This window comes from Staurois parvus, unplaced genomic scaffold, assembly GCF_062004578.1.
Source record: "Staurois parvus isolate SC_StPar_1 unplaced genomic scaffold, SC_StPar_1.0 ptg000403l, whole genome shotgun sequence".
Lineage (NCBI taxonomy): Eukaryota > Metazoa > Chordata > Amphibia > Anura > Ranidae > Staurois > Staurois parvus.
In genome coordinates, this window is record NW_028318199.1 from 1,905,194 (window position 1) to 1,930,963 (window position 25,770).

General features: G+C 40.8%; 1 protein-coding gene across 5 annotated transcripts in view; it reads left to right on the forward strand.

The window, feature by feature from the left end:
- The window catches only part of HBEGF (heparin binding EGF like growth factor), a 906,786-nt gene extending 883,005 nt beyond the window's left edge, over nucleotides 1-23,781 (forward strand). For all 5 annotated transcript variants that reach the window (XM_089686635.1, XM_089686638.1, XM_089686636.1 and 2 more), the window contains one exon: nucleotides 23,325-23,781. In XM_089686635.1, the coding sequence (XP_089542761.1) occupies nucleotides 23,325-23,333 (9 nt within the window). In that variant the 3' untranslated portion in view covers nucleotides 23,334-23,781. The remainder of the gene's footprint in view (nucleotides 1-23,324) is intronic.
- The last annotated feature ends 1,989 nt before the right edge of the window (nucleotides 23,782-25,770 follow it).

Sequence of the window (25,770 nt, forward strand, 5' to 3'; positions counted from 1 at the left end):
TGCACCATTTAAAATGTTTATTTTAATAAATATTTTTTTATTATTTTATCTTTTATATTTATATATATATATATATTTTTTATATATATATATATTTATTTTTATTTGTAATTAAATTACAAATAACGGTTTTTTTTTGGGGGTTTTTTTTATATTTATTTTTATTTGTAATTAAATTACAAATAAGGGTTTTTTTTTATATTTATTTTTATTTTTAATTAAATTATTTTTTGATTTTATATAATTATTATTTGTTTAATGGTATCATTATTTGTTATTTATGCCATTTTTTAATTGGCACACTTATTTTAAATCGTTATATGTATTATTAAAAAGATTGTAATGCATAGTAAAAGAAGAGGTTGTTCAAATCCAGGCAGTCCGATGAGTCATATGCAAAGTATCTTTCCGAGATAGTAGCGTAGTAATTGAAACAAATGTGTCAAAAGGAAGGAGAGTTTGTGCTTCCAATTGACCCCAAAAACATGGCCGCCTCCAGTACATCTACGGGAAAATGGAGGACGGGATATATATAAGCTGGCAATGGATGAGTGATTGACCTATCACAACCCCCTGATGAAGCCACGTGATTGGAGGCGTAACGCGTAGGGGAGGGGCTACGTCATCACTCGGAGAGGAGCCGCACAACACGATAGACGGCAGGTGTATGACTCAGAGGCCAGCAGAGGATTTCCAATGGGATATTGCATTACTTAAACCTGTGTAATGTGAGTTTAATACTGGGATGGTGGGAATAAAAAGTTTTAAAAGGTAAAGCACTATGTCCTCTATTTCTTCCTGCATGCGGAGTAACACAAGGAGAGGATAATTAGGAGGTCTGGGATAACAAAAGGAGTGTGTAATCCCTGAGGGGATAATCAGCCACCAGAGGATACATCCATTACTCCTAAAGGAAGGATCTCCCTATTTCACCAGCAAAAGTATATGTCTAGCAGGTTCCAGGGAAAGTGAACCGAAAGGGGGTAGTGGTACAGGAGGAAGTGGCTGTGGGGGATGGAGTGGTAGGAGGAATGAAGGAGGACGGCTGTTAGGTAAGGGTGGGGTAGGCTTCCCTGAAAAGGTGGGTTTTCAGGGAGCGCCTGAAGGTGAGGAGGGAAGGCGGCAATCTGATGGATTGGGGTAGTGAGTTCCAGAGGATGGGGGAGGAACTGGAGAAGTCTTGCAGTCGTGCGTGGGAGGAGGAGACCAGGGAGCAAGACAGAAGGAGATCCTGTGAGGAGCGAAGGGTACGGGTAGGGTGGTACTTGGGAATCAGGTTGGTGAGGTAGTTAGGGGCAGTGTTGTGAATGGCTTTGTAGGTCAGAGTTAGCAGCTTGAATTTGATGCGTTGGGCAACCGGGAGCCAGTGGAGGGATAGGCAGAGGGGGGTGGCAGAGGTGGAACGGTTGGTGAGGTGGATGAGTCTAGCCGCTGAGTTCAGGATGGTCTGAAGCGGGGAGAGCCTGCGCTGGGGCAGGCAGGTGAGAAGGGAGTTGCAGTAGTCAAGGCGCAAGACAATCAGGGAGTGCACGAGTAGCTTAGTGGTGTCTGGGGTAAGGAAGGAGCGTATCTTGGCGATGTTGCGGAGGTGGAGCCTGCATGTGTTTGTAAGTGATTTGACACGAGGTTGGAAGGAAAGGTTTGAGTCCAAAGTGACGCCAAGGACTTTGGCTTGCTGGGCAGGATTGATGGTGGTGTTAGATAGATTAAGATCTAAAATAGTTAAATAGATTAAGATCTTCAACACTCCCCTTCCGCACAGGGAAAACATCATCAATATATCTCAGCTATATCTGGGCATGGTGAGAAATAGCGATGATAGATAAACAAGCTGCTCTTCCCAGTTCTCAATGCAGGCAGGCATATGCTGGGGCCCATTGTTCTCCCATGCTTGTACCTCTTATTTGTTGGTAGAAGCAGTAGCTGAACTGGAAAAAAATATTTTGCCACACAAAGTCTAAAAGTTCAGCAATAAATTAATTCTGTCCGCCTATGCATGTAATGCATGTCAAGAAAGTAACAAATGGCTCTAAGTCCACATTCATGAGGAATGGACGTATAAAGAGACTCAACGTCCACTCCTTCTAGAATGGAATCCTTCTCAATAGCAAGTTCCTGGTTCTTAGCCAGGACATCTTTAGTATCTCTAACATAGGATTTTAGACTAAGAGCCATTTCTTTGAGGAAAAGATCAATGTATTTACCTGTTCTTTCAAGTGGGCCTTGAATGGCAGACACAATTGGTCGTCCCAGTGGATTTGACAAGTCCTTGTGGATTTTAGGGATTATATAGAAGGTCAGGAAATTTAATTCCTCAGCTCAGAGTTCTTTCTTAGTTCTTTCTTAGTAAGTAAATTAGCTTCTTTCTCTAGAATTAACATGGAGTTATGTTTTTTAACCAAAATTGGAAATGGATTTACAGTTAATTTACGATATGTATTAGAATCACCTAATTGGCGTTTAAGGGAAGGTCATACTATTTTCAACTGACGGAGGAGGTGGTGAGTGGCACATTTACTCATACCTGGCGAACACGCTGGACACGCATGAAGGCAGGGTTCTGCCAATAGAAGTCCTTACATGGTGGTTGCCTCACGGACTCTTTACAAGTCATTCATCATTCCAGGATAGTGACTTCATATTTTGCATCCAGTTGGCAGTAAGCTGCATATTCCTTCCACATTTGATGATATGTCACTCATTTCAAGGACTTTATTGTAATATCTACTGCCCTATGTAGGCCTAAAATTTCACCATTGCATGCTACACTCTGAGGCTGTGTCTCCTGGCCCTAGGAATCAGCCTTGTTGGCTATATACTATCTGGATTGCATTTAGTGCCTTACTCACCACTACCTCGATACAGGCATCAACATGTGGAATGTATCCAGTCATATAGGCATTCAGTCTATTTTCCTACTGTGCTTCTATTTCCATGTCAGTAGAGGTTACACTTGCTTAATTTTGATGATTGGTCTATAGCATTGATATTGCATTTTTTTGTATGATATATGTATCCCCACAACGGTGGTGCACCCCGGTGTGTTTTGCTGCACAAGTAAAAGACCCTTGAGTCGTTGTCTCTACAGCATATTACATCATATGGCCTAGCCATCATGTCTCTCTTTTTTATTTTTATTTTTTGGTTTTATGTTGTTTTTTGTATTGTCTTATATTGAGGTGATGGCTACCAGCAGTCTTTACTCAATTGTCTCACATTGCAATTTTGCTAATAAAAGCATATTTTGATTATAAGTTTGAGTATCACATTGTTCTTTATGTAACTGCTTTTTCTTGTGAATTCTCTGTTCACATTATTTTTTTGTAAATTGTTGGAAGAGTTTGTCTTCCATTGTGTAAACCCATAGTTCAGCCTCATTCAGCCATTGAGAGTGGTCACAAAGTTCCCTTTTAAGTTGCTCAGTGTCTGTGACTACTGCCTTCTGTAGTTGATATGTATGGAGAGAGAAGTACAGCCACTTCCTGAGCCATCTTTTCATAGGCCGGGTCACTGGTGTTAGAGCAGGGAACAGGAGGCTGTGAGATGCTATCTCCCTGTTCCATCTCTTGTGTGACTACCATATTGGGATCAGGAGCTTGTTCAGTAGTGCTGTGAGAACCGGAAAACTGCTACGAGTGGGTTACCGCTTTGTCCAGAAAATGCTCCATGTAAGGTAGCAGATTGTAGAGATGATCCGTTCAGCTGGGTGACAGCTACTAGACTTTTTGTTTGTTACAGGGCTATCATTTCTGGTAATAATTGATTCCCCTACCACAGTATGTGCCTAACCCTGCATGTATCCTTGCCCCTATCCTCACCAGAGCAGTAAATTCTCTGACAGCAAGGGGAGGAAGTCAGCTCCAGTAATGCCACCACTCAGCTGATATACCCAACATCCTGCAACTTGGCATATTTATTGGGATGTACCAACCCAGGACTATCCTCTCTAAGGCTCTTCCCTCTACCCCTCCCACTAATTGTAACCCAGATACCTACCTGGCTCCGGCACCTCCATAACCCCACCTTCCTCCCGCTGTCTAATGTCCAAACTCCTTTGCAGGTTATTGATCCTTTGCAGTGCTGCCACTTCATTCTCTAGAACTGGGCTTCCAAATAAACTAGCTCACATCTTGCACATCAGTATTTACCCTTGAACGGATGTTCAAGAAACATATACACTTAGCAAGATGTGCACTGGATCACATCACTACTCCTGTTGGACCTTTTACCTGCTAACCTAATGGGGACAATCCAGGAGAAATTAGAATTGTACTATATCATTTTCTGTTAACTTCTTTCTTACTCTAGCCTAATCTGAGAACTATCTGTTCCAGTAACTCTTTGGGATAACATTGCCCAGTGTCCTCTTTTCCTGTTCCTGCTTTGTTGGTGATCACTAGGCCCCCGTTGTCTTCTCCTCCTGCTACCACACACCGGTCACCTGGCCAACATCATCCTCTCCTCCTGTTTCTGCTCCCTGATCACACAGGCCCCTGCAAACTCTCTTTCTTTCTTTCTTCACTGGTCACACAGTGTCCTCTCCTCCTGCTTAGTATCATGTAGCCCCCATCGTCTCGTCCTCCTGGTTGCAGTGCCTTTTTACAACAAGCGTCACAGTATCAATAGTGCCCCAAGTTACAGTGCCCCAGTTAATCACAATACCTTGGATGCTCTCAACACTCCAAATGCTCACAGTGCCCCAGTTGCACACAGTGCTCTGGCTACTCACAGTGTCGCAAGCTTCTCACACTGATGCAGTGCCTCAAATTACAGAGCCCCAGTTACTCTGGCTGAGTATTTACAGTGACCACATTACTCCCAGTGCTTCAAGTTACAATGCAATGCCCCAATTTACTCACAATATCCAAATTTTTCACAGTACTCTGAATTCCTCCCAGTGCTCTAAGCAGCTCACAGTACTCCAAGGTACTCCAAATTACTCACAGCACTTCAAGTTACTCAGAATGCTCCAAGTTACTCACAATATTTCCAAGTTATTCCAAATTACTCACAGTGCTCCAAGTTACTCCAAATTACTCACAGTACTTCAAGTTGCTCCAAATTACTAGAAGTACCCCAAGTTACTCACTATACTCTCAATATTCCAACTCACAAATGTTCCAAGTTACTCCCAGTACTCTAAGTTACTCACAATACTCCAAGCTACTCACAGTACCCCAAGATACTCATAGTACCTCAGTTCCTCCTTCTGGCTCTATCAGCCCACAGGCTTCACTCACAGCCTGCCCGCCGCTCTTCCTCTCACAACGTGTTAGCCCGCCTGCCTCCACTTACAGCAGTCCCATGCCTTCAGTCACAGCCTGCCTGTCGTTCCTGTCACTCGTTCCTCCTTCTCTCTCATTTGGGGGGTTTTTGGTCTGTTTCTGTGGGAGGGATAATATCTGGGAAATGTTTTTCTGGAATCTACTCACTGCATCAGAGCAAATGTTTTCTGCTGCAGGACATTCCTGGTACACAAGGGCAGTGACAAGATCCATGCTAGAATTTGCTTCAGATAAAGATGGAAGACACGGGGCAGGCTGGTGTAATAGTTGTACAGGTGAAACCCTTGATTGAATAGTGATGTTACCAGGTCCCACATAATTTTTCCACTGTTCCCCATATAGCCTGGGCATTCAGAGTGTTCCGGCTTGTGGTCCTTTCTTTGGATGTACAAGTGCATTAGAAAATAAGCACGAAAAATTCTATATTGAATGTGCGTACAAACTGGAGGTTGCCTTGTGGAAACCATTGGAAGAGACAATGCCGAGTTCACAAAATACCAATACAGCAAAGTAAGTAAGGCTTCTCCAAACCATGAGAAAAAAGAGGCCAGGGTACACAAAGGCTGCCTGTATATGTGGATTAGCTGTCCTTTCATACATGTGGAAGGCATATGTGTACACTGTGGCCCTTTCACAGGGTTTGTATAGCTTCATCCCATATCCTATCATATCCTATATCCCAGTCCCTTTTACTGGAGAAGTACTGTTTGATGCCCAGCCTGCCAGTGAAATGGATGTGGGACTTGTCAACACATTATTCACATTGTGTCCGTGGCATAACTGATGAATACATGGGCTTATGATGGGGTGTGTACTTTTTTGTGAGTCCCATATTAAATGTGTGGCGCTACTCCCTTAAGAGTTACTGAGTTATTTTTGGGTTCCCCGTCGCTCTAGACCCCATTCTGAAAGCCCAACCTCTGCTGACTCCACAGTACTCCTCTGACCTGAGTCAATTCTTCTGTGTACAAGTCTATTTACTGGTGATAGAGTAAATTAATATTTTTTTTATATTAAACTTGAGTGTGAGCATGGTAAAACAGCATAAAGCAATGTGTGTGTACGTAATGGCAATTATCAGACTTAGCAACTCTAAGCAATGAAATGACACAGCAAATCTCAATCAGTGCTGGCACTGATTGAGAATTTAAGCCAAAGCCTCAAGTCTGAGGCGTTCTCAGTCCCCAGTGAGCAAGGGACACTATTAAAAGGTAAAGCTAGCTCACATCAGGCCCTCAGGGTCTGATGGCAAAGATTATATCTGAGATAGGAAAAGTTGTAAGGGAACAATATTGTGATTTGGCCTGCAGAGGGTGTGCACTGCAGTTAGCTTTGATGATTGAACTATGCTGCAGATGTGTTCAGTAATAGCAGCTGGGGGAACTAGGCTGCAACATGTGTTAATTATATTCAATGTCCCCAATTGTGTGCAGGAAATTGGTAGATCTGTAAAGGAATGTCAGTGTCCACTTGTTTGGCTGGTGTATGGGACTCTCTCACCTAGTCTGTGGCATCACTTAGGTCCCTGTGGTCTCTCACTCTCTGTGGTCTCTCACTCTCTGTAGATCAGGGCCACCAACACCTGCAGTGTTCAGTCTGGACACAGTGCTCCGGATCACCTGTCTGCAGGATGTCTCCCTGGTCAGGTTTGCAATGCTAGCGGTCAGTAATTCCTCCTTGCTTCTCTCCTCTCAACTATGCGGCCTGGTTCAGTTAACCCTCCCCTCACTCCTGCTCTCCAGCTCTCTCTCTGCTCACTTCCTGTCCAGTCTCCTGGGCTTCTGTATATAAATGCCCCCGCCCACACATTTCCTTTAGGAAATGTAATCCTCTGATACAATGCTCCCAAAGTCCTGTGATACAGCATACAAAGTCCATGAGGCCTTTCAACAGAGTGTAAGTGCCACTGAGTTGCAGGACACTGCCACCTTGTGTTTCATTTAACACCCTGCAACTTACATTATAGTAGGGTGTTACAAGTGTAAGGCCCAAAAAGATTGTGAATTCTTCCACTGTGACAGGTCTCAATTCAAATGGGTGGGCATAATATGAATTTGGGTTATTTGTCACGTGTTGATAGGCATAAAAGTTGCACTGGTCCACAATAAATCCATGCATCCATCTTCCCTGTACTGAAAGAAACCAGAAGTAACAATGATTTTCACACTTCCATTTCCTGGCCAGTACAGCTATGGCACACATCTCACCGAGCAGATCTGTGCTCTGTTAAATGCTATGAAGGGTAGGGGAGACTTTGAGGTCTATTAGACCTCTAATATAGCCCATATAATGTATTCCTGTGTATTCCTTGCCTCTTAATGATGGGCTTAAAAGTTGTGGCTATTTGTAGTGTCATGGCTGAGGAATCTCCCAATTGTCCATGGTTTGCTACAGTTGGGTGTTACTAATCACTTTAATCAGAACTTTAGGAAATAACCAGTATACAATTTATGAAAACAGGCAAGATCTGGAATTAAGGAGATTCCCTACTAATTTTCATAAATCAACTGATAATCCACGTTCTTTCTTTGTGCTAATTTGAAGACGAAATAAAAAGAAATAATGTGCAAATATGTATTAATAATAAAATTCAGTGCAAAATGATAATGAAATATAATAGGTGATGATAAATAATAAAAAAAAAACAAAATGACAGTACAATAATCTAATCCAAAGTAATGGTTAGAAATTCAAACCAGCATTTACTTTCAAATATTAATGAATTGCAATAAACTGTCTAGAAATAGTCTAGGAAACTATCAGTAACTCAGCATCCTGTGACAAACTTTGCAAATTGACCATGTGCTGTCTCTAAAACCAGATGTTCAAAGCTCAACGAGTACCCTGGCATGAACGGATTAAGAATATCATACACAGGCCAATCCAATCAGCTTAGAATCTAGGTCAAGATCAATTGTTACACTAACTTGTCTACCTTCTCATATCTACTGTATGTATCAAGCTAAACCATTGACTAGAAGCTAAAATTGACTTCAGGGATATTTAAAATAGAATTTCCCCTAGAGAATTGAAATGAAAATAATATATACTGCAATTAAAATTACTTCCCCTCAATTCCTGTGCTAACCATAACCGTTATCTGACTAAACAATTTAGCTAGAGATATAAGGCTGGTACAAGTTAAGTGAAGGAAATGAAAGTTATAGTTACCAATATGGACTCTATGGTGTCAGCTTTCAGTCAGCTCACTTCAGGGTATGTCCATGTCCATCTGTTGTCCCTTCTCTCCTCTCTTCTCTTGTGTCTATCCTCTAATTTTTATCCCCCCCCAAAAACCTTATCTCACCCAAAAATGATGTCAGAACAGGTGTCATTTTCTTTACTAATTGATTTGAATTACCTGAAGGGGGCAGTATAGGAATAGGAATAATTTTGTGTTTCTCTGACATGCCTTTTGCGGCATGTCAAAGGTTGACCCTTAACTTTCGTGCATAAATTAATAGTGCTTGTCCTCACTCATAAATAAAATAAACCATTTTTATTTTTATTTTTATTTATTTTTTATTTTTATTGATTTATTTATTTTTATTATTTTTTTTTTATTATTATTTTAATTTTTATATTTATTTTTATTTCTATTTTTATTTTTATTTTCATATTTATTTTTATTTTTTTCTATATATTTTTTAATATAATTTTTTATTAAAGTATAAAGATATTGTTTTTATTGAAAGATATTTAATTGTTTATATCAACTGTTAAAAGGTATAGATATATGATGTGGGTATGGGGATCGGCACTTTGATTGTAAAGGACTCTCACGTCATACAATGGGAGGAGCAGTGTCTAAAATTATCCTGGGAGGTGGTTTGACCAATTATATCGGAGGGGTGGGTATTCCTTGGATATTTAAGGGAGTGAGGATGGGAGATGGGCGTCTTGATAACGCCCGATGGGAGGGGCGAAACGCGTTGACGCATTTCCGGTCCACACCCCGTACGTCTGACGTCATTTCCAGTGAGTGGAAACCACGCTGAGCGGTGCGTTCCAGCGGCCATCTTGGTTAATTGTGTTGGTCTATGAGGAGTCCTGGCTTTGTTCCACTGTGGATGTGAGATTCCTGGAAGAAAAAGGCTGTAGATTTGCTGAATTGAAGCCTACTATATCTAATAAATATGCCTTTATCAAGTGATTAACATGTGAGTGGCCTTAATCTCTGTTTTAAAAGGTTACTATTGTGTGACAATATTATACTATGTGAGTTTTTTCTTCTGGTTGAACGGTGGAGCCTATTCGGATGGTGAAGATTTCCTCTAATGTGGCACCAAGGAGGGTTTAGGATCCCTAAAATTCCTTAAAGGTTTTTCACTCACCAAGTTCTGGTGAGTGTATTTGATGTTGGTTTGTGCACAGGTGGAAGTTCCTTTTTTACATCTAAATAAATTTTGAAGAAAATAAGTTTACACATTTATATAAATTTTTTAACACATGGACTTTAGGGTGGTTTATTTTATTTATGAGTGAGGACAAGCACTATTAATTTATGCACGTATTTTATTAATTCTTATGAGTGATTAAGAATCTAATTTTGCGCTGTTTATTTATATTTATATTGTTTGTGTTTTTTCACAATTTGCACAGCAGCAGCTTAAATTGATATTTTAAAGGTTTGGCGCAAGGAATAAGTCTTTTATATGACCCTTAACTTTGGCTAGTAAGAATATCATAAATATTAGAGATAACTGCCTTTCTGACAGTGCTGGTTTCAGACAGACAGGCTGCCTTTCAGACAGGCTGGTTGCAGGCAGACAGATTCATGTCACTGCAATTAAAGTATTACCTTAAGTGATACTGGGGAAAAAAATCTACCTATATATCTTAGACATTTGTTGAGATATAGGACTGAGGTTTCTTATTATCTCACGTCTTCTGTAACATACCAACGTTGTAATATAATTAACTCCAAATAATTCTTTATAATGTTAAAAGCATAATATACACAATATGTTAATATGTAATAACCACTTGCCGACCAGCCACAGTACAGGGCGGTACTGCTGTACAAAATCACGTATATATACGTGGCTTTGCATTTCGGGTAGGGGGTACGCGCAAGGCGCGTGCCAGCCCTACCCGTGTCGCCAATCGCGGCCGCGGATATCAATCACTAGGTCCCGGCTGGTGATTACCCACCGGAGCCCGGCGATTACCAGCAAACACTGACAGGGAGGAGTGCTGCATTGTTTACAATGCAGCTCTCCTCCCTGTCAGTTTGAGCACACTGATCTGGATCGCTGAGCTCAGCCTTCCGGATCAGTGTGCTTACAGTGAAGCACACCCACCCCGCTCCCCTAGTGAAACACTCCCCTCACACAGTCAACCCTTTGATTGCCTCTCATTGTTAACCTCTTCCTCCCCAGTGCCATTAGTACAGTGTCAGTTCTTTTTGTTTTGCACTGATCACTGTATTGGTGTCACTGGGTATGTCAGTGACCCCAAGTCAGTTCCCCCCCAGTGTCAGAATGTCCGCCGCAGTCCCACCATAAGTAACTGATCACCGCCATAAGTTGTTGATCGCCACCATTATCAGTATAAAAAGGAAAAAAAATCCCAGTATCTATACCGCCATTTGTAGACGCTATAACTTTCACGTAAACCAATTAATTTACACGTATTGGGATTTTTTAACAAAGGACATGTCGCAGAATACATTTTGGCTTAAATTTATGAGGAAATTTGATTTTTATATTTTTTACTGAAAGTTTTATAGCAAAAAGTCCAAAATATTGTTTTTTTTCTAAAAATTGTCGGTCTTTTTTTTATAGCGTAAAAGATAAAAAATGCACAGGCGTTCAAATACCACCAAAAGAAAGCTCAATTTGTGGGGAAAAAAGGACATAAATTTCATTTTGGAGCAGCATTGCATGACTGCGCAATTGTCAGTTAAAATAACTCAGTGCCATAGCATAAACCACTTCTGTAACTGCTTCCTGACTGCCCTATAGCTGAAATACTGCTACAGGGCGGCACGGGTGTGCAAAATCACATTATTTATATATATATACAGTGGGGATTGAAAGTTTGGGCACCCCAGCTAAAAATTTGTATTAATGTGCATAAAGAAGCCAAGGAAAGATGGAAAAATCTCCAAAAGGCATCGAATTACAGATTAGACATTCTTATAATATGTCAACAAAAGTTAGATTTTATTTCCATCATTTACCCTTTCAAAATAACAGAAAACAAAAAAATGGCGTCTGCAAAAGTTTGGGCACCGTGCAGAGTTAATATCTTGTACTGCCCCCTTTGGCAAGTATCACAGCTTGTAAACACTTTTTGTAGCCAGCCAAGAGTCTTTCAATTCTTGTTTGAGGTATCTTTGCCCATTCTTCCTTACAAATGTCTTCCAGTTCTTTCTGGATTTCTGGGCTGTCTGTCACGCACTGCTCTTTTAAGTTCTATCCATAGATTTTCAATTATGTTGAGGTCAGGAGATTGTGAAGGCCATGGCAAAACCTTCAGTTTACGCCTCTTGATGTAATCCCCCATGGATTTCGAGGTGTGTTTAGGATCATTATCCATTTGTAGAAGCCATCCTCTCTTTAACTTCAGCTTTTCACAGATGGCATCAAGTTACCATCCAAAATTTGCTGAAATTTTATTGAATCCATTTTTCCTTCTACTCGTGAGATGTTCCCTGTGCCACTGGCTGCAACACAACCCCAAAGCATGATTGATCCAACCCCATGCTTAACAGTTGGACAGAGGTTCTTTTCATTAAATTCTGTGCCCCTTCTTCTCTTGCTCATTCCGGCCAAAAAGTTCAATTTTAACCTCATCAGTCCACAGAACTTGTTTCCAAAATGCATCAGGCTTGTCTATATGTTCATTTGCAAAGTCCAAACGATGATTTTTGTGGTGAGGACGTAGAAGAGGTTTTCTTCTGATGACTCTTCCATGAAGACCATATTTGTACAAGTATCTCTTTATAGTGGAATAGTGTACCACAACTCCAGTGTCTGCCAGATCTTTCTGGAGGGATCGTGCAGTCAAACGTGGGTTTTGAATTGTTTTTCTCACAATCCTGTGAGCTGTTCTGTCTGATATTTTTCTTGGTCTTCCAGATGTTGCTTTAACTTCCACTGTTCCTGATGACTGCCATTTCTTAATTACATTCCGAACAGAAGATATTGACATCTGAAAATGCTTAGCTATCTTCTTATAGCCTTCTCTAGCTTTGTGAGCGTCAACTATTTTCAGTTTCAGTTTTCTAGACAACTGCTTAGAAGAACCCATGGTGCTTGTCAGGGCTCCGGGTATGACCAGAGGTATGTGAACTGACGCAGGGAAACGCAGGCTTCAGATATATTATAAACAATATAATTTATTAATACTAACAATACAAAACGCAGTGCAATACTAAAACGTAAACACAGTGCAAACGAACCAAACCAAACCACCGACAGATAACAATACATACAATGCAAGCGTAGTCAGGCAGGCCGGGTCAATAACAATCGGGCAGGTAGGAACAGGAGGAGCAGGCAGAGAGTAGTCAGGTCACGAGCCGGGTACAGCAACTAATGGGCAGGTAGGTACAGGGGGTCAGGCAAAGAATGGTCGGGGTCACAAGCCAGGGATCAAACAGGAGAAGTCAGCAGAGGTCAGGATCAGGCAGGGTCGGCAACCAGTCAGTCAGGCAGGAACAGGAACAGGAATGCAGGTAACAAGATACAGGGGCCCATGGAAAAACACACACCAAGGCACAGACTGCAGGTCTGGCCATCCCTTAAATACACCTCCATAATCAGCTTCAGGTGTTTGGCTGACTGCAGGGTTGAATCTCTGATTGCTGAGAGCACCCGCTGGCCAGCCCTGGTACTGCAGCCCACAAGGCAGGTGAGTCCCACCATTATTGGCAAGTCCATTCCTGACAGTGCTGATTGTTGGGGCAAGGTCAGATGAGTCTGGGCATTTAAAACCTTTGAGATTGACATCACCTGGTCTTCCCAGACGATGATTGAGAACAATCCATGACACTGGCAGGTCTCAGTTTGGCAAAGGGGGCAGTGCATGCTATAAATTCTGCAGGGTGCCCAAACTTTTGCAGATGCCATTTTTTTGTTTTCTGTTATTTTGAAAGTGTAAATGATGGAAATAAAATCTAACTTTTGTTGACATATTATAAGAATGTCTAATCTGTAATTCGATGCCTTTTGGAGATTTTTCCATCTTTCCTTGGCTTCTTTATGCACATTAATACAAATGTTTAGCTGGGGTGCCCAAACGTTCGATCCCCACTGTGTATGTATATATATATATATATATATATATATATATATATATATATATATATATATATATATGATTCTCACTCCTGTGATTTTCAATCCCCTCTCAGATAGAGTCAGTACACCAGTAATCACCTTTAACCCCTCGATTGCCAGGAACACGCTCATACACAATAAACCTCTATTGCTAGTAAAGTGTCTGAACGTATCAATATCTTTGATTAGATCAGCACTATACCAGCGCTCACATTAGTATAGTGTCCCCAAAAATGCAGCGTTGGTGGGATCAGCCCCGGCACCTGCCAGCAGCTGAGTTTAACCCCTACTCTTACCCCCCCTTCTCCCCCAGCAAGTGCAGTGTCAGTAGGTCACTGTCACTTGATACATTGCACACAAAACCGCAGTGTTTGCAGAATCAGGCCTGATCTCTGTTAGCACTTGTCAGTAAATTTTGATTACTCTCCTATACAGCAGAGTGCCAGTACTAGTGCAACACTACCTTTTGGTGAACTGGTGAGCACCAGCGGCCTAGTACATCCTGGTCTTTCACATACCAGTATCACTTGATGATGTGGCAAGTCCCATAAGTGCAGTACAAGCTGGTGCGGTGGCAAGCACAAGTATTGTCCTGCAACCACCAAGAATTCGCACACAGGCCCATAGAGCCCCTAGTATCTTTCCAGATGTGCTTGCAAATTCCGATTGGCAGCCCACAAATTCTGACCTGTACTTCCCCCCCATTCACTGCCCAACCCAGAATTCAGGTGGAAACAGCAAATTTAACTACTCCGCTTTATTTTTTGGAGCTGTTTTTCACGGAATATCTGTATGCACTGATTGTGGATCAAAGTAATTTATATGCTCAACAATTTATTGCCGCCAACCCAAATTCAAACCTTACCAGACCATTCGCATGGAAACCCATTACGGTTTCCGAATTTACATTTTTTGGGGGTCTAACCCTCAGCATAGGAATTACTACAAAACAATGAATTGCGGTTGAATTGGTTCACAGACCCGATTCCTCATATGCCCATGTTCTCTGCTACCATGGCCAGGCATAGAAATGAGAGTATACTGTGTTTTATGCATTTCAACGACAATACACTCTGACGTCCTCGGGGTGTCCCTGAATTTGACCGGCTCCACAAAATTCAGCCCCTCGTAATTCACCTTAACCAAAAATTTGCAGATGTCTACACTCCCCAGCAAAAAATCTTGGAACTGATGCATATGGCACTGTGCGACCTAATATGTGCCCACCATTAGAAGTGGGAGGATGCAGGGCGGTATATTCAAATGGTGGGAATACCACACACTTTTTTCTGGCAGAGATGTCTTCTCTTTTTTTCATTCAGCCCACAAGCTGCATACAAAAATAAAAAAGAACATAGCATATATGCTCACAAGGACCAGCGACACACTGGTACATCACTGGACTTTGAATGGTTATACCAGGATGATGCCTAGATCTGCAGACATCATCCTGGTATAGTTTTTTTCAGCCGGCGATTGGCTTTCATGTAAAAGCAATCCTAGTGGCTAATTAGCTACAGGATTGCTTTTACAAGCAGCGGGAGATGATGCCCCCTCCCCCGCTGCCTTCCACGGCCTTCTTGGTGTTTGTCAGCTGACCATAGAGCTGATTGGAGGCCAGATTGGTGCCAATCATCTCTATAGTCTAAGAAATCAGAAGCAACGAGCATTTCATCACTTCAGTTTCGCAGGATATAAACAGCGCCATTTGTAAATTGGGAAAGCATCTGATCACACCGATCTTGGTTTGATTAGATAATGTAAGGGTAGATGAGATATCTAGAGTCTGATAGACCCCAGATTTCTCAAAAAAGAATATATGACAATGCCCATTGAAGTTATAGGGGATATTTGCATTCCCTGTGATAGCATTAAAAGTGGTTAAAAAAATGAAAGGGACAGTGTAAAATTAATTAAAAAAATCAAAATAACTTAAAAAAACACCCTCACCCCCCACGTGAGCGTTGGCCTTGTGCCGGTATGTAAACAGCGGTTGCACCATGCATGTGAGGTATTGCCATGAACATCAGATCAAGGGCAGTAATTCTAACACTAGACCTCCTCTGTAAATCTAAAATGGTAGCTTGTAAAGGCTTTTAAAACATTGCCTATTGATATTAAAAACGTATGCAGATTATCGCCATTGCACGGGGCATGCGCAGTTTTAAAGCATGTCATGTTTGATATCAATTATTCGGCATACCATAATCTTTTATATTTTACCAAATAATTTGCCAATATATTGTGTTTTTGTGCATTAAAAGAAAAAAAAAGTGCATTTAAAAAAAAAACTGCGTTTGAAAAATTGCTGCGCGAGTACTATGTGACATAAAAAATTGCAGCACCCATTTTATTTACTATGGTGTTTGCTTTAAAAATATATATAATGTTTTGGGGTTTAAATTAATTTCCTAGCAAAAAGTTCAGATTTTTTTCATGTGAACAAAGAGTGTCAGAAAAGGCTTAATCTTCAGGTGGTTAGAAAAGTGAGTGATATGTGGCATAAACTTCCAAACTAGGCATAAAATGCCCCCACCCCCCAAAATGACCCCTTTTTGTAAAGTAGACACCCCAAACTATTTGCTGAGAGGCATGTTGAATCAATAGAAGAATTTATTTTTATACCAAACGTTTTTGGAAAATGACCAAAAAATATTTTTTTTTTTTGTACACAAAATTGTCACTTAAATGATTTATTGGTCACACATGCCACACATGACATGGGTATATGTGGAATTACTCCCCAAAATACATTCTGATACTTCTCTCAAGTATGGGGGTACCACATGTGAGAGACATTTTGGCAGTCTAGCCAAGTACAGGGCCCCAAAATCCAATAAGCACCTTCAGGCTTTTAAAGGACTTTATTTCCTCATTACACTTCCTGACTACCTATCACAGTTTTGGAGGCTCTGAAATGCCACGATAGCACCAAACCCCCCCCAAATGACCCCTTTTTGGAATGTAGACACCCCAAGCAATTTGATGGTGAGTATTTTGCAGATCTCATTTGTTACCACAAGTTTTTAGAAAATGAAGAAAGAAAACAAAAACATATTTTTTATTTTCTTTTTTTATATTTCAAAACCTTGTGAGAAAAAAATAGATCTGCAAAATACTCACCATGCCTCTTTTTAAATTCCTTGGGGTGTCTACTTTCAAAAATGGGGTCATTTGGGAGGATTTGGTGCTATCCTGGCATTTCAGGGCCTCCGAAACTGTGATAGGTAGTGAGGAAGTGACATGAGAAAGTTACGCACCTTTCAGACTTTCAAAGTGGTCATTGGATTTTAGGCTCCTGTATGTGGCTGGGCTCCCAAAAAGTCTACACATGTGGTATCCCCATACTCGGTAGATGAAGCAGAATGTATTTTGTGTGTAATTCCACATATACCCATGGCTTGTGTGAAATAAATAATTTAAATGACAAGTTTGTGTAGATTAAAAAAAAAAATTTTTTTGTCATTTTCCAGAAACTTGTGGGAAAAAAATTGAAATCTTCCATGGACTCAATATGCCTCTCAGCAGATAGCTTAGGGTGTCTTCTTCCTGAAAAGGGGTAATTTGGGGGTGTTTGTACTATCTTGGTATTTTAGCACCTCAAGAAATGTGATGGGCAGTCAGAAAGTAAAAGCTGTGTAAATTCCATTATCTAAACCATAGTTTGTAGATGCTATAACTTTCACACAAAGCAATCAATATACACTTATTGGGATTTTTTTAACCGAAAACATGTAGCAGAATACATTTTGGCCTAAATTTATGATGAAACTAGTTTTTTTTAGATATTTTTTATGACAGAAATGAGAAAATATTGTTCCCCCCCCAATTTTTTTTTTTTACTTTTTTTGTTTATAGCGCCAAAAATAAAAAATATAAAAATAAATACCACCAAAAGAAAGCTCTTCTTGTGTGAAAACAAGGACATAAATTTCATGTATGTACCATATTGCATGATCGTGCAATTGTCAGTTAAACTAGTGCACTGCTGTGTAGCAAAAAAATGACGTAAATTGCTGTATCTATACCATAGTTTGTAGACACTATAAATTTCACACAAAGCAATCAATATACACTTATTTGGATTTTTTTTACCGAAAACATGTAGCAGAATACATTTTGGCCTAAATTTATAAGTAACTTTGAGTTTACTATATATTTTTTTAGCTGAATTAAAAAATATAGTTTTTCTTCAAAATTGTTGGTCTTTTTTGTTTATAGTGTGAAAAATAAAAAGCACACAGGTGCTAAAATACCACCAAAAGAAAGCACTAGTTGTGTGAAAAAAAGGAAGTAAATTTTGTTTGGGCATAGCACTGAATGACCGCACAATTATCAGTTGAATTAGTGCACCGCCATGTAGCAAAAAGAGGCCTGGTCATTAAAGGGGGTAAATCCTCTGGAAGGCAAGTGGTAAATTAATAAACGAATTAATAGAAAAAATATATATGTATATGGAAATTAAATATTGTAATATAAAACCTGAATTACTTAAGTAAGCAAGTATTCATTTCATGCAATATTAATGATAATACAATGCAATTGACATTTTTGGTTAAAAATTTCCTGTCAAATAATAATAATACCATATGCAATATTATTATTATTATTAGACAATGTATGGATGTATATAGCGCCAACAGTTTGCTCAGCACTTTACAATATAATGGGAGATAATACAGCAACAATACAGTTCAATACAAGAGGGATAGGAGGGCCCTGCTCCTCGGAGCTTACAATCTAGGAGGGAGGGGCTAGTGGTACAAAAGGTAGTAACTGTGGGGGATGGAGTGGTAGGAAGAGTAGAAGATTCCATTATTAGCTGACGGCAGGATAGGCTTCCCTGAAGAGATAGGTTTTCAGAGATCGCCTAAAAGTGAGCAGAGTAGGCGATAGTCTGATAAATTGGGGTAGAGAATTCCAGAGGATGGGGGAAGCTCTGGAGAAGTCCTGGAGATGAGCATGGGAGGAGGAGACCAGTGTCACTGAACAGGGGTCCATCATCGGGAATCATGTTACAAGATGTTCCAGCATTCTTACTAACAAAAAGAGAGATAGTATTTCAGAAGATCTTTGTGAGTTTGGATCCGAAGACATCCAGTGAGAGGAACTACAACGTATCCCACTTACAACTTGTGGAAATACAGCCCACATAAACCGAGCTCAAGCAAGAGTACGGGTCATGTTGCAACACTCCAGGAAACCTTTCATTACTCAAACAATGTCTAAAAATGAATGACCAAAGCGATTCATCAATTTCTTGATTACAAGCTCTGTATTCACGACTGTGGATATGATGGTGCCAACTACTTTGGCAGCTAATTCCATTTCTATTAAGACACCACCATTCCGTTATCAGTTTGGATGAAAAGAGGAAAACATTCCTCAATCCAGGATGAAGAAAGGCCTCACTCTCTAGAGTAAATGACGTATATTCTGACCTTTTTCCCAGATATGTCTTAGGTTGTTCACCTAAATACCGTGGGGAAAAAGGGGGGGGATATGGGGGGAAATTATACTAAATTTAATTAATCCAGATCAGGTCGGTGTTATGCCAGACAAAAATACTGTGGTTAATCTTCGGAGGCTCTTTATGAACTTGCAGGCTGCCCATGACAATATGAGTTCTAGAGTCATTGTTTCCCTAGATGCAGCTAAGGCTTTTGACTCTGTGGAGTGGGGGTATCTATGGGAGTGTCTACGTAAATTCGGTTTTGTGCCCAAATTTCTCAAATGGCTCAGACTGCTTTATCATGCTCCTACAGCTAGGGTGTTGGCTGGTGGTCGGGTGTCTGATTCCTTTCCCCTTTCTAGAGGTACTGTATATGTCAGGGTTTCCCTCTTTTCCCCTCTACTATATGCATGGGTGGTGGGGCCCCTGGCCATAGCTATACATTCACAGCCCGATATTCGTGCCCTGTGTTCTGGCTCGCTAATCGAGATGGTGAGTTTGTATGCGGATGACATGCTTTTGTATCTGGAGGATGCGGGCCCCTCACTTGGGGCTGCTCTTGAACTTATAGATAAATCTGGATGTTTTTCTGGGCTTCTAATAAATTGGGAAAAGTTCCAGATTCTTCCATTAGATTTTGGTGTCCCTACTCCCTAGGGAGTCAGAACTATTACTTATCTTGGGATTGTGGTTTCTTGTGACGCCGAGGATTAGCTTCAGCTTAGTTTAGAACCCCTAGGGTACCTATGTTGAAGTCCAAATTACAGGCCTGGTCTCGTCTTCCTCTTGGGGTCATGGGACGTGTTAATTTGATTAAGACGGTGTTCCTTCCAAAACATCTTTATATTCTTTGGCATGCACCCGTGTATTTGCCATTGTGGGTATTTAAATCTCTTGACTCTACGCTTAATTCTTTTGTGTGGGGCAATTTTTTGTGTGGGGCAATATGCGACATAAACTGTCATGGCGTGCTCTTAAAAATCCCATGCACCTGAGGGGTACGGCACTCCCGGATATCAATCTTTATTATTTGGCGGTCCAATTGTCTCATTTTTTCCATCTAGATAAGGGGGATAGAGATAGGTATCAGGCATTGGTGTGTGCTCCAGCTTTTTCTTGGGCCGTTCACCCCTTTCAATTGTTATTAAGGGGCGTGCATGACCCCTCAATTATGGGTAGCCGAAGAGGATTACTGTATCATCATTGTAAGATTTGGTCGCTGGCCTCTATTAAGTTACAAATTCCACACATCCATGCTCATACTCCCCTGTGGGACAACTAGGACCTCCCCAAATTGCTTACACTTCCTGACTTCCGCTTATGGATCAATAGGGGGATTTTGTATGTTTCTCAGGTGTTCACTGGTGCTGGTGTCAAATCCTTTCAAGACCTCAAAATGGAATATAACCTCCCAAATTTCATGTTTTTTCGTTATCTCCAGCTCCGCCATGCACTGCGTGCCCAAATCGGTGACTCCAATTTGCAACTTGACTCTACCTCTCTCATGGACGTGATTTTGTGTACGGAGTCCAAAAAACTTACATCTACATTTTATAATGCTCTACTTTTACCTCCTGCATCAACATTGACATATCGACTTAAAACTCACCCACTGAGAGGTGGATGTGGGGGAGCTGGATGATGAAATGTGGGAGGAGGTGCTGTCCTCAACCAAGACTGTCTCCCTGAAACTGTCAGACTGCCTCACTCAGCTATATATAATACATAGAACATATTTAACACCCCATTTGGTTGTCTAAATATAGACCACAGCACAATCTGCTTTGTCCTAAGTGTGGGTACCCTAATAGTACTTTTTTAATTTAATATGGGTTCTCCCCTCACCCTCTGCCCTAAGCAGTGTTTACTCGGTCTTCTCCTTGGCTCGGAAACCGACAAGATTCAAACTCTTTTTCTGCAAAAAACTTTGTTTGTGGCTAGATTATTGATCACTCGCACGTGGCTACAGATGTTGCTGCCAATGTTTTCACAGTGGGTTGCTGCAATAAACAACACCTTACCATATAAGAAAGTTATTTATATACATAGAGGATGCCCTGCTAAATACCATAATGTTTGGGATAAATGGCTTGATTCCAAGATCACCTGTGATGAGGAAGAGGAGGAACGATTATTTCCTGTATGACTGTAATACTAGATGGTATTATGTTAGCCTTCCTTTCCTTGCCTGCGGCAAAGTATTTATTATCTGTGTATCGCCATACTCTTTTGTTAAACATTTTATGTTTGTTTTCCTTAGATCTGTAATGTGACTGCATGTCTTCTTCTCTTAATAGTTTGCTTGATTAAAAATAGAATATACAGAACAAAATGGCTTCCCAGCATGCCCATTTAGAGATAAGTTAAGACCTTCCTGTTTCATTCTGTGAGCCCAGAACAGTTCCAACACTCCAAAGGGACAACACAACTTCCTGGGTCACAGTGTCCAGTGCATGAGTTTCCATCATTCCATTTCCATCTGTTCCACATCACAAATGTCAGAGTGCTAATGTAATTTAAAAAAAAATCTACCAGTTGCACCAGTGAGCTCTCTGTATTTCTGTGAATGCTCTGCCTGCTTGTATCTGGCAGCCCTAATAAATTTATAACTAGCTCTTAACTGGAGTGGATTACACAGACGTCCAGGGATTGTGGGATATATAGTTTCTACACAGGAAAATGCAGTTCCCAGACTACGGCCAGAGGTCAAAATGTTCCCTATTCTCTCTTAACATTACGTTTTAACTGGAGTTGGACTTACATATAAATGCATCATAAAACCTGCTAATCTGTGCTTGCTCTTATTTTCTTAAAGTTTAAAAGCTTAAAATTAAAATGAATAAAATAATGCTGTGACGGACCACCTCGCTCCCCAACTTGATGCCTCCAACAAACAGTGCTTCCTGCTCTCCAAACCCTTCCAGCAGACCGATAGCTAATACCAGTGCTTTATTCCAAGCAACAAATGCAGACAAGATGTTGAGATAAAGAAATAACTGTTTCCTGACCCCCAGGAGGACATTCCCCTCTTGGGGAGGTTAGCATAGATAAGACGTACAACCAAACATGACAATGCAACCTTTAAACATGAAATTAATTACCAGCTAGGCATCTAGACAAGCCTTATTAGTATGCCTAGTAGTCACATGAATTCCCCATCGTATGCGCTGGAAAACATGTCCACAATAAGTCTTGATTAGACAAGGCGTGCCCACCAGGATTCCCAGAAACAGTTCCATAGCATTGGATACATTAAGTATCCAAGTAATGACACCACACATTTCCAAATGTCCCACCTCAGATCCAGTTCAGATATAGGAACAGCTGGGGCAAGATAAAAAAAATCCCAAGGAGGACTTCCATGTCCCTGGCTGGTATTATTATTATTATTATTATTATACAGTATTTATAAAGCGCCAATAGTTCGCTCAGCGCTGTACATTACAAAGGGAGACAGAACATGTGACAGAACAATACCAATACAATGCAAAACATGAGGGGATCAAGGGCCCTGCTCTTTCGAGCTTACAATCTAGGAGGGAGGGGGTAGTGGCACAGGAGGAGATAGCTGTGGGGGATGGAGTGGTAAAGTTGCATTTGCAACACATTGTTCCCACAGATGAACCACTGTTCTTGTAACCTCCTGGCCGCACAATCCCGGTAGATGCTCCCAGCCAGTCAAAAGTTTTCGGAACCTGGCTCTCTTTCATGCTCTGACTGAGAGAATCAGACAAAATCCCCGGTCTCCTCCATGGACCATAATCAGTGGGTAGATGGATAGCCCCTGTCCCAGTTGGGTCTGTGACAAATGTCTTACCCTGCACATGGTAAATTGAGCTCCCTTTTGCTCTATAGGTCTGTTTGATTCAACCTGGTAAACCTGACAGTTTAAAGTCCCATATGTCATTTCCAGGAGAGGGCCGACAATGCTACTGATATTTTATTCTTTTCTCACATAGTGAGTATGCTCTTAGCCTATAGGCTATGCCAACAATGCTGGGCTTAGGGACTTAAATAGAAAGTCCTGTGAGGTTCCCTAGGCTACAAGCCCTAGCCACTGCAAGATCATTTGATCACATGTAATACTGACCAATACAGGTACTGTGTTGACAGTGTTGTTGGTATCACTGCAGTGCTCAGCATGACTATACTGCCATAATTTTTTTATACCATTAACATATGCTTTAATCTTAAACAATGTTTACAACATAGATAAAATGTCCTGCTACAGTTTACCAACCTAAAAGTATGTTGTGCCTGTAATTATTTTCTTACTAGTGAACATTTTTCTTTTTCAAGGTGCCATAGAAGAGGTGCTTATAATGTGGAAAACAGAGAGAAGCTAAAGTCTGGGCCTCCTGTGTAAAGAAATTTATTTTGAAATTGTGAAACAGACTACATAATGAAGTATTAGTTCTAACAATAGACTACACTTAATTTCAAGCAACAATACTAAAAGACTTAAAGATTTTAAAAAGTTGTGTCTTATCTCCCCTTACTCAAGAATTAGCATCTGAACATTCAGAATCTAAGTATGGCATGAACTGCAATCAAGTGGAAGCCTGATTTCTGCAAGAGCTTTTTTTTTTTCCTTACTTCAAGCTTTATTTGTTTATATATGTTTCTGTATAAGAACCATTTCACTTGCGTTTGCTTACTTGCTGCTTCGTTTATTTTCAACTGGTATGTCTGACTGTGCTAACAACTACAACTTTGAAAATTGGTTCCTGATATATTAAAGTGTATCTATACCCAATACTTTTGTAGCCCTCTTTTGGGAAGGGGGTATGAGAAATGGCCCTCCCCAATCAAAATATTACTCTAAACCTGTAGATAAATAAGAGAACCAGAACTTTGTTAAGTGGAAGAGTGGGATTGATGATAAACTAGGCAGTGCTGCCACTCAGGACAGGGACTCTGTGAACAGAGGGAATTCCTTTCCTGGGAAATTAACCAGTAATCAAAACAAAGCAATTAGAAGCAGAGGAACTACTTCAACCAGCATATAATTTTAACCATAAACTGCCATACACCAGTATAGAAGTAATACAGACTTTATATAAGAAGAAATTAATAAAAGTACATACATCCAAAGAGGTATTATCTGCAAAAGGTCCTGGTGGAATTGTGTACATATGCCAGGGTGTATATATATATATATATATATATATATATATATATATATATATATTTATTTTTTTTTTAATTTTTTTTTTTTTATACAGATATCAGATGAATATTCAGATGAATTTTAAGAGGCCCCTGAGGATGGGAAATGTGTAGAAAAAAGTGGCAACCACTCCAGCCTATAACTGGCCTTTACAGTAAGGTGCACACCGACAAGTAAACAAAAGATTTCCCAGCACACATACCAGTCAGCCTTCAAACATCTAAATTAACCCTATCTAACAATCCACATTAAAAACAGAGGGTTTTGTGTGCACACATTTGCAAATATAAGCATAAGCTGCAGTGCCCATACCAAGGCTCCTCTGTATACTGGGGTCCTAATTCTATGATATCAGAGTCTCCCAAGTTGGAGCACATATAGCAGTGGATAGACCAGGGGTGGGCAAACTTTTTGATTTGAGGGCCGCAATGGGTTCATATATTGGACCCGGGGGCCGGACCAAGAGTAGATGAATGATGTGTATGTGTCATCCATAGTAAGTATAGTAATATTCCCCCATAGTAATTCATCCCCCATATAGTAATTCATCCCCCATAGTAATTCATCCCCCATATAGTAATTCATCCCCCATATAGTAATTCATCCCCCATAGTAATTCATCCCCCATAGTAATTCATCCCCCATATAGTAATTCATCCCCCATATAGTATTTCATCCCCCATATAGTATTTCATCCCCCATAGTAATTCATCCCCCATATAGTAATTCATCCCCCATAGTAATTCATCCCCCATAGTAATTCATCCCCCATATAGTAATTCATCCCCCATAGTAATTCATCCCCCATAGTAATTCATCCCCCATATAGTAATTCATCCCCCATAGTAATTCATCCCCCCTAGTAATTCATCCCCCATATAGTAATTCATCCCCCATATAGTAATTCATCCCCCATATAGTAATTCATCCCCCATATAGTAATTCATTCCCCATATTAATTCATCCCCCATATTAAGTCCCCAATTCCCCCCTGTGTCAATTCACTTACCTTTGCTCCGCGCGTTCCTCTCGCCGTGTTCCCGCGCCGTTCAGGTGTAGCATGAAAATCTGTCTCCTATGAGGATCTGTCCCCCTCGACGTATCTGCGCATGTGCCAGTTTCAGGCATTAGCAGCCGATCGGCGATCTCCAGCACATGCGCAGATACGTTGAGGGGGACAGATCCTCATAGGAGACAGATTTTCATGCTACACCGGTCTTCAGGGCGGACTGTGAGAGGAGCCTAGCGGGAGCTTAGCTCCGCGGGCCGGATTAAAAGGTCCGCCGGGCCGTATACGGCCCGCGGGCCGTAGTTTGCCCATTGCTGGGATAGACTATGGGCAGGTATGCCTGAAGGGAGCCCACCCCTCCTTAAAAGGCACAGGGATGTAAGGGACACCCAGGAAAGCACAATGGCAGCTGACAGCATCTAGTGCGCCCCTAACCAATTCAACCAACTGTGTAAAAAAGTGGCAACCACCCCAACCTATCAACCTATAACTGGCCTTTACAATAAGGTGCACAAGGAAGGGCAACACACATCATAAACAAACAAAATATTTCCCAGCACATTTAC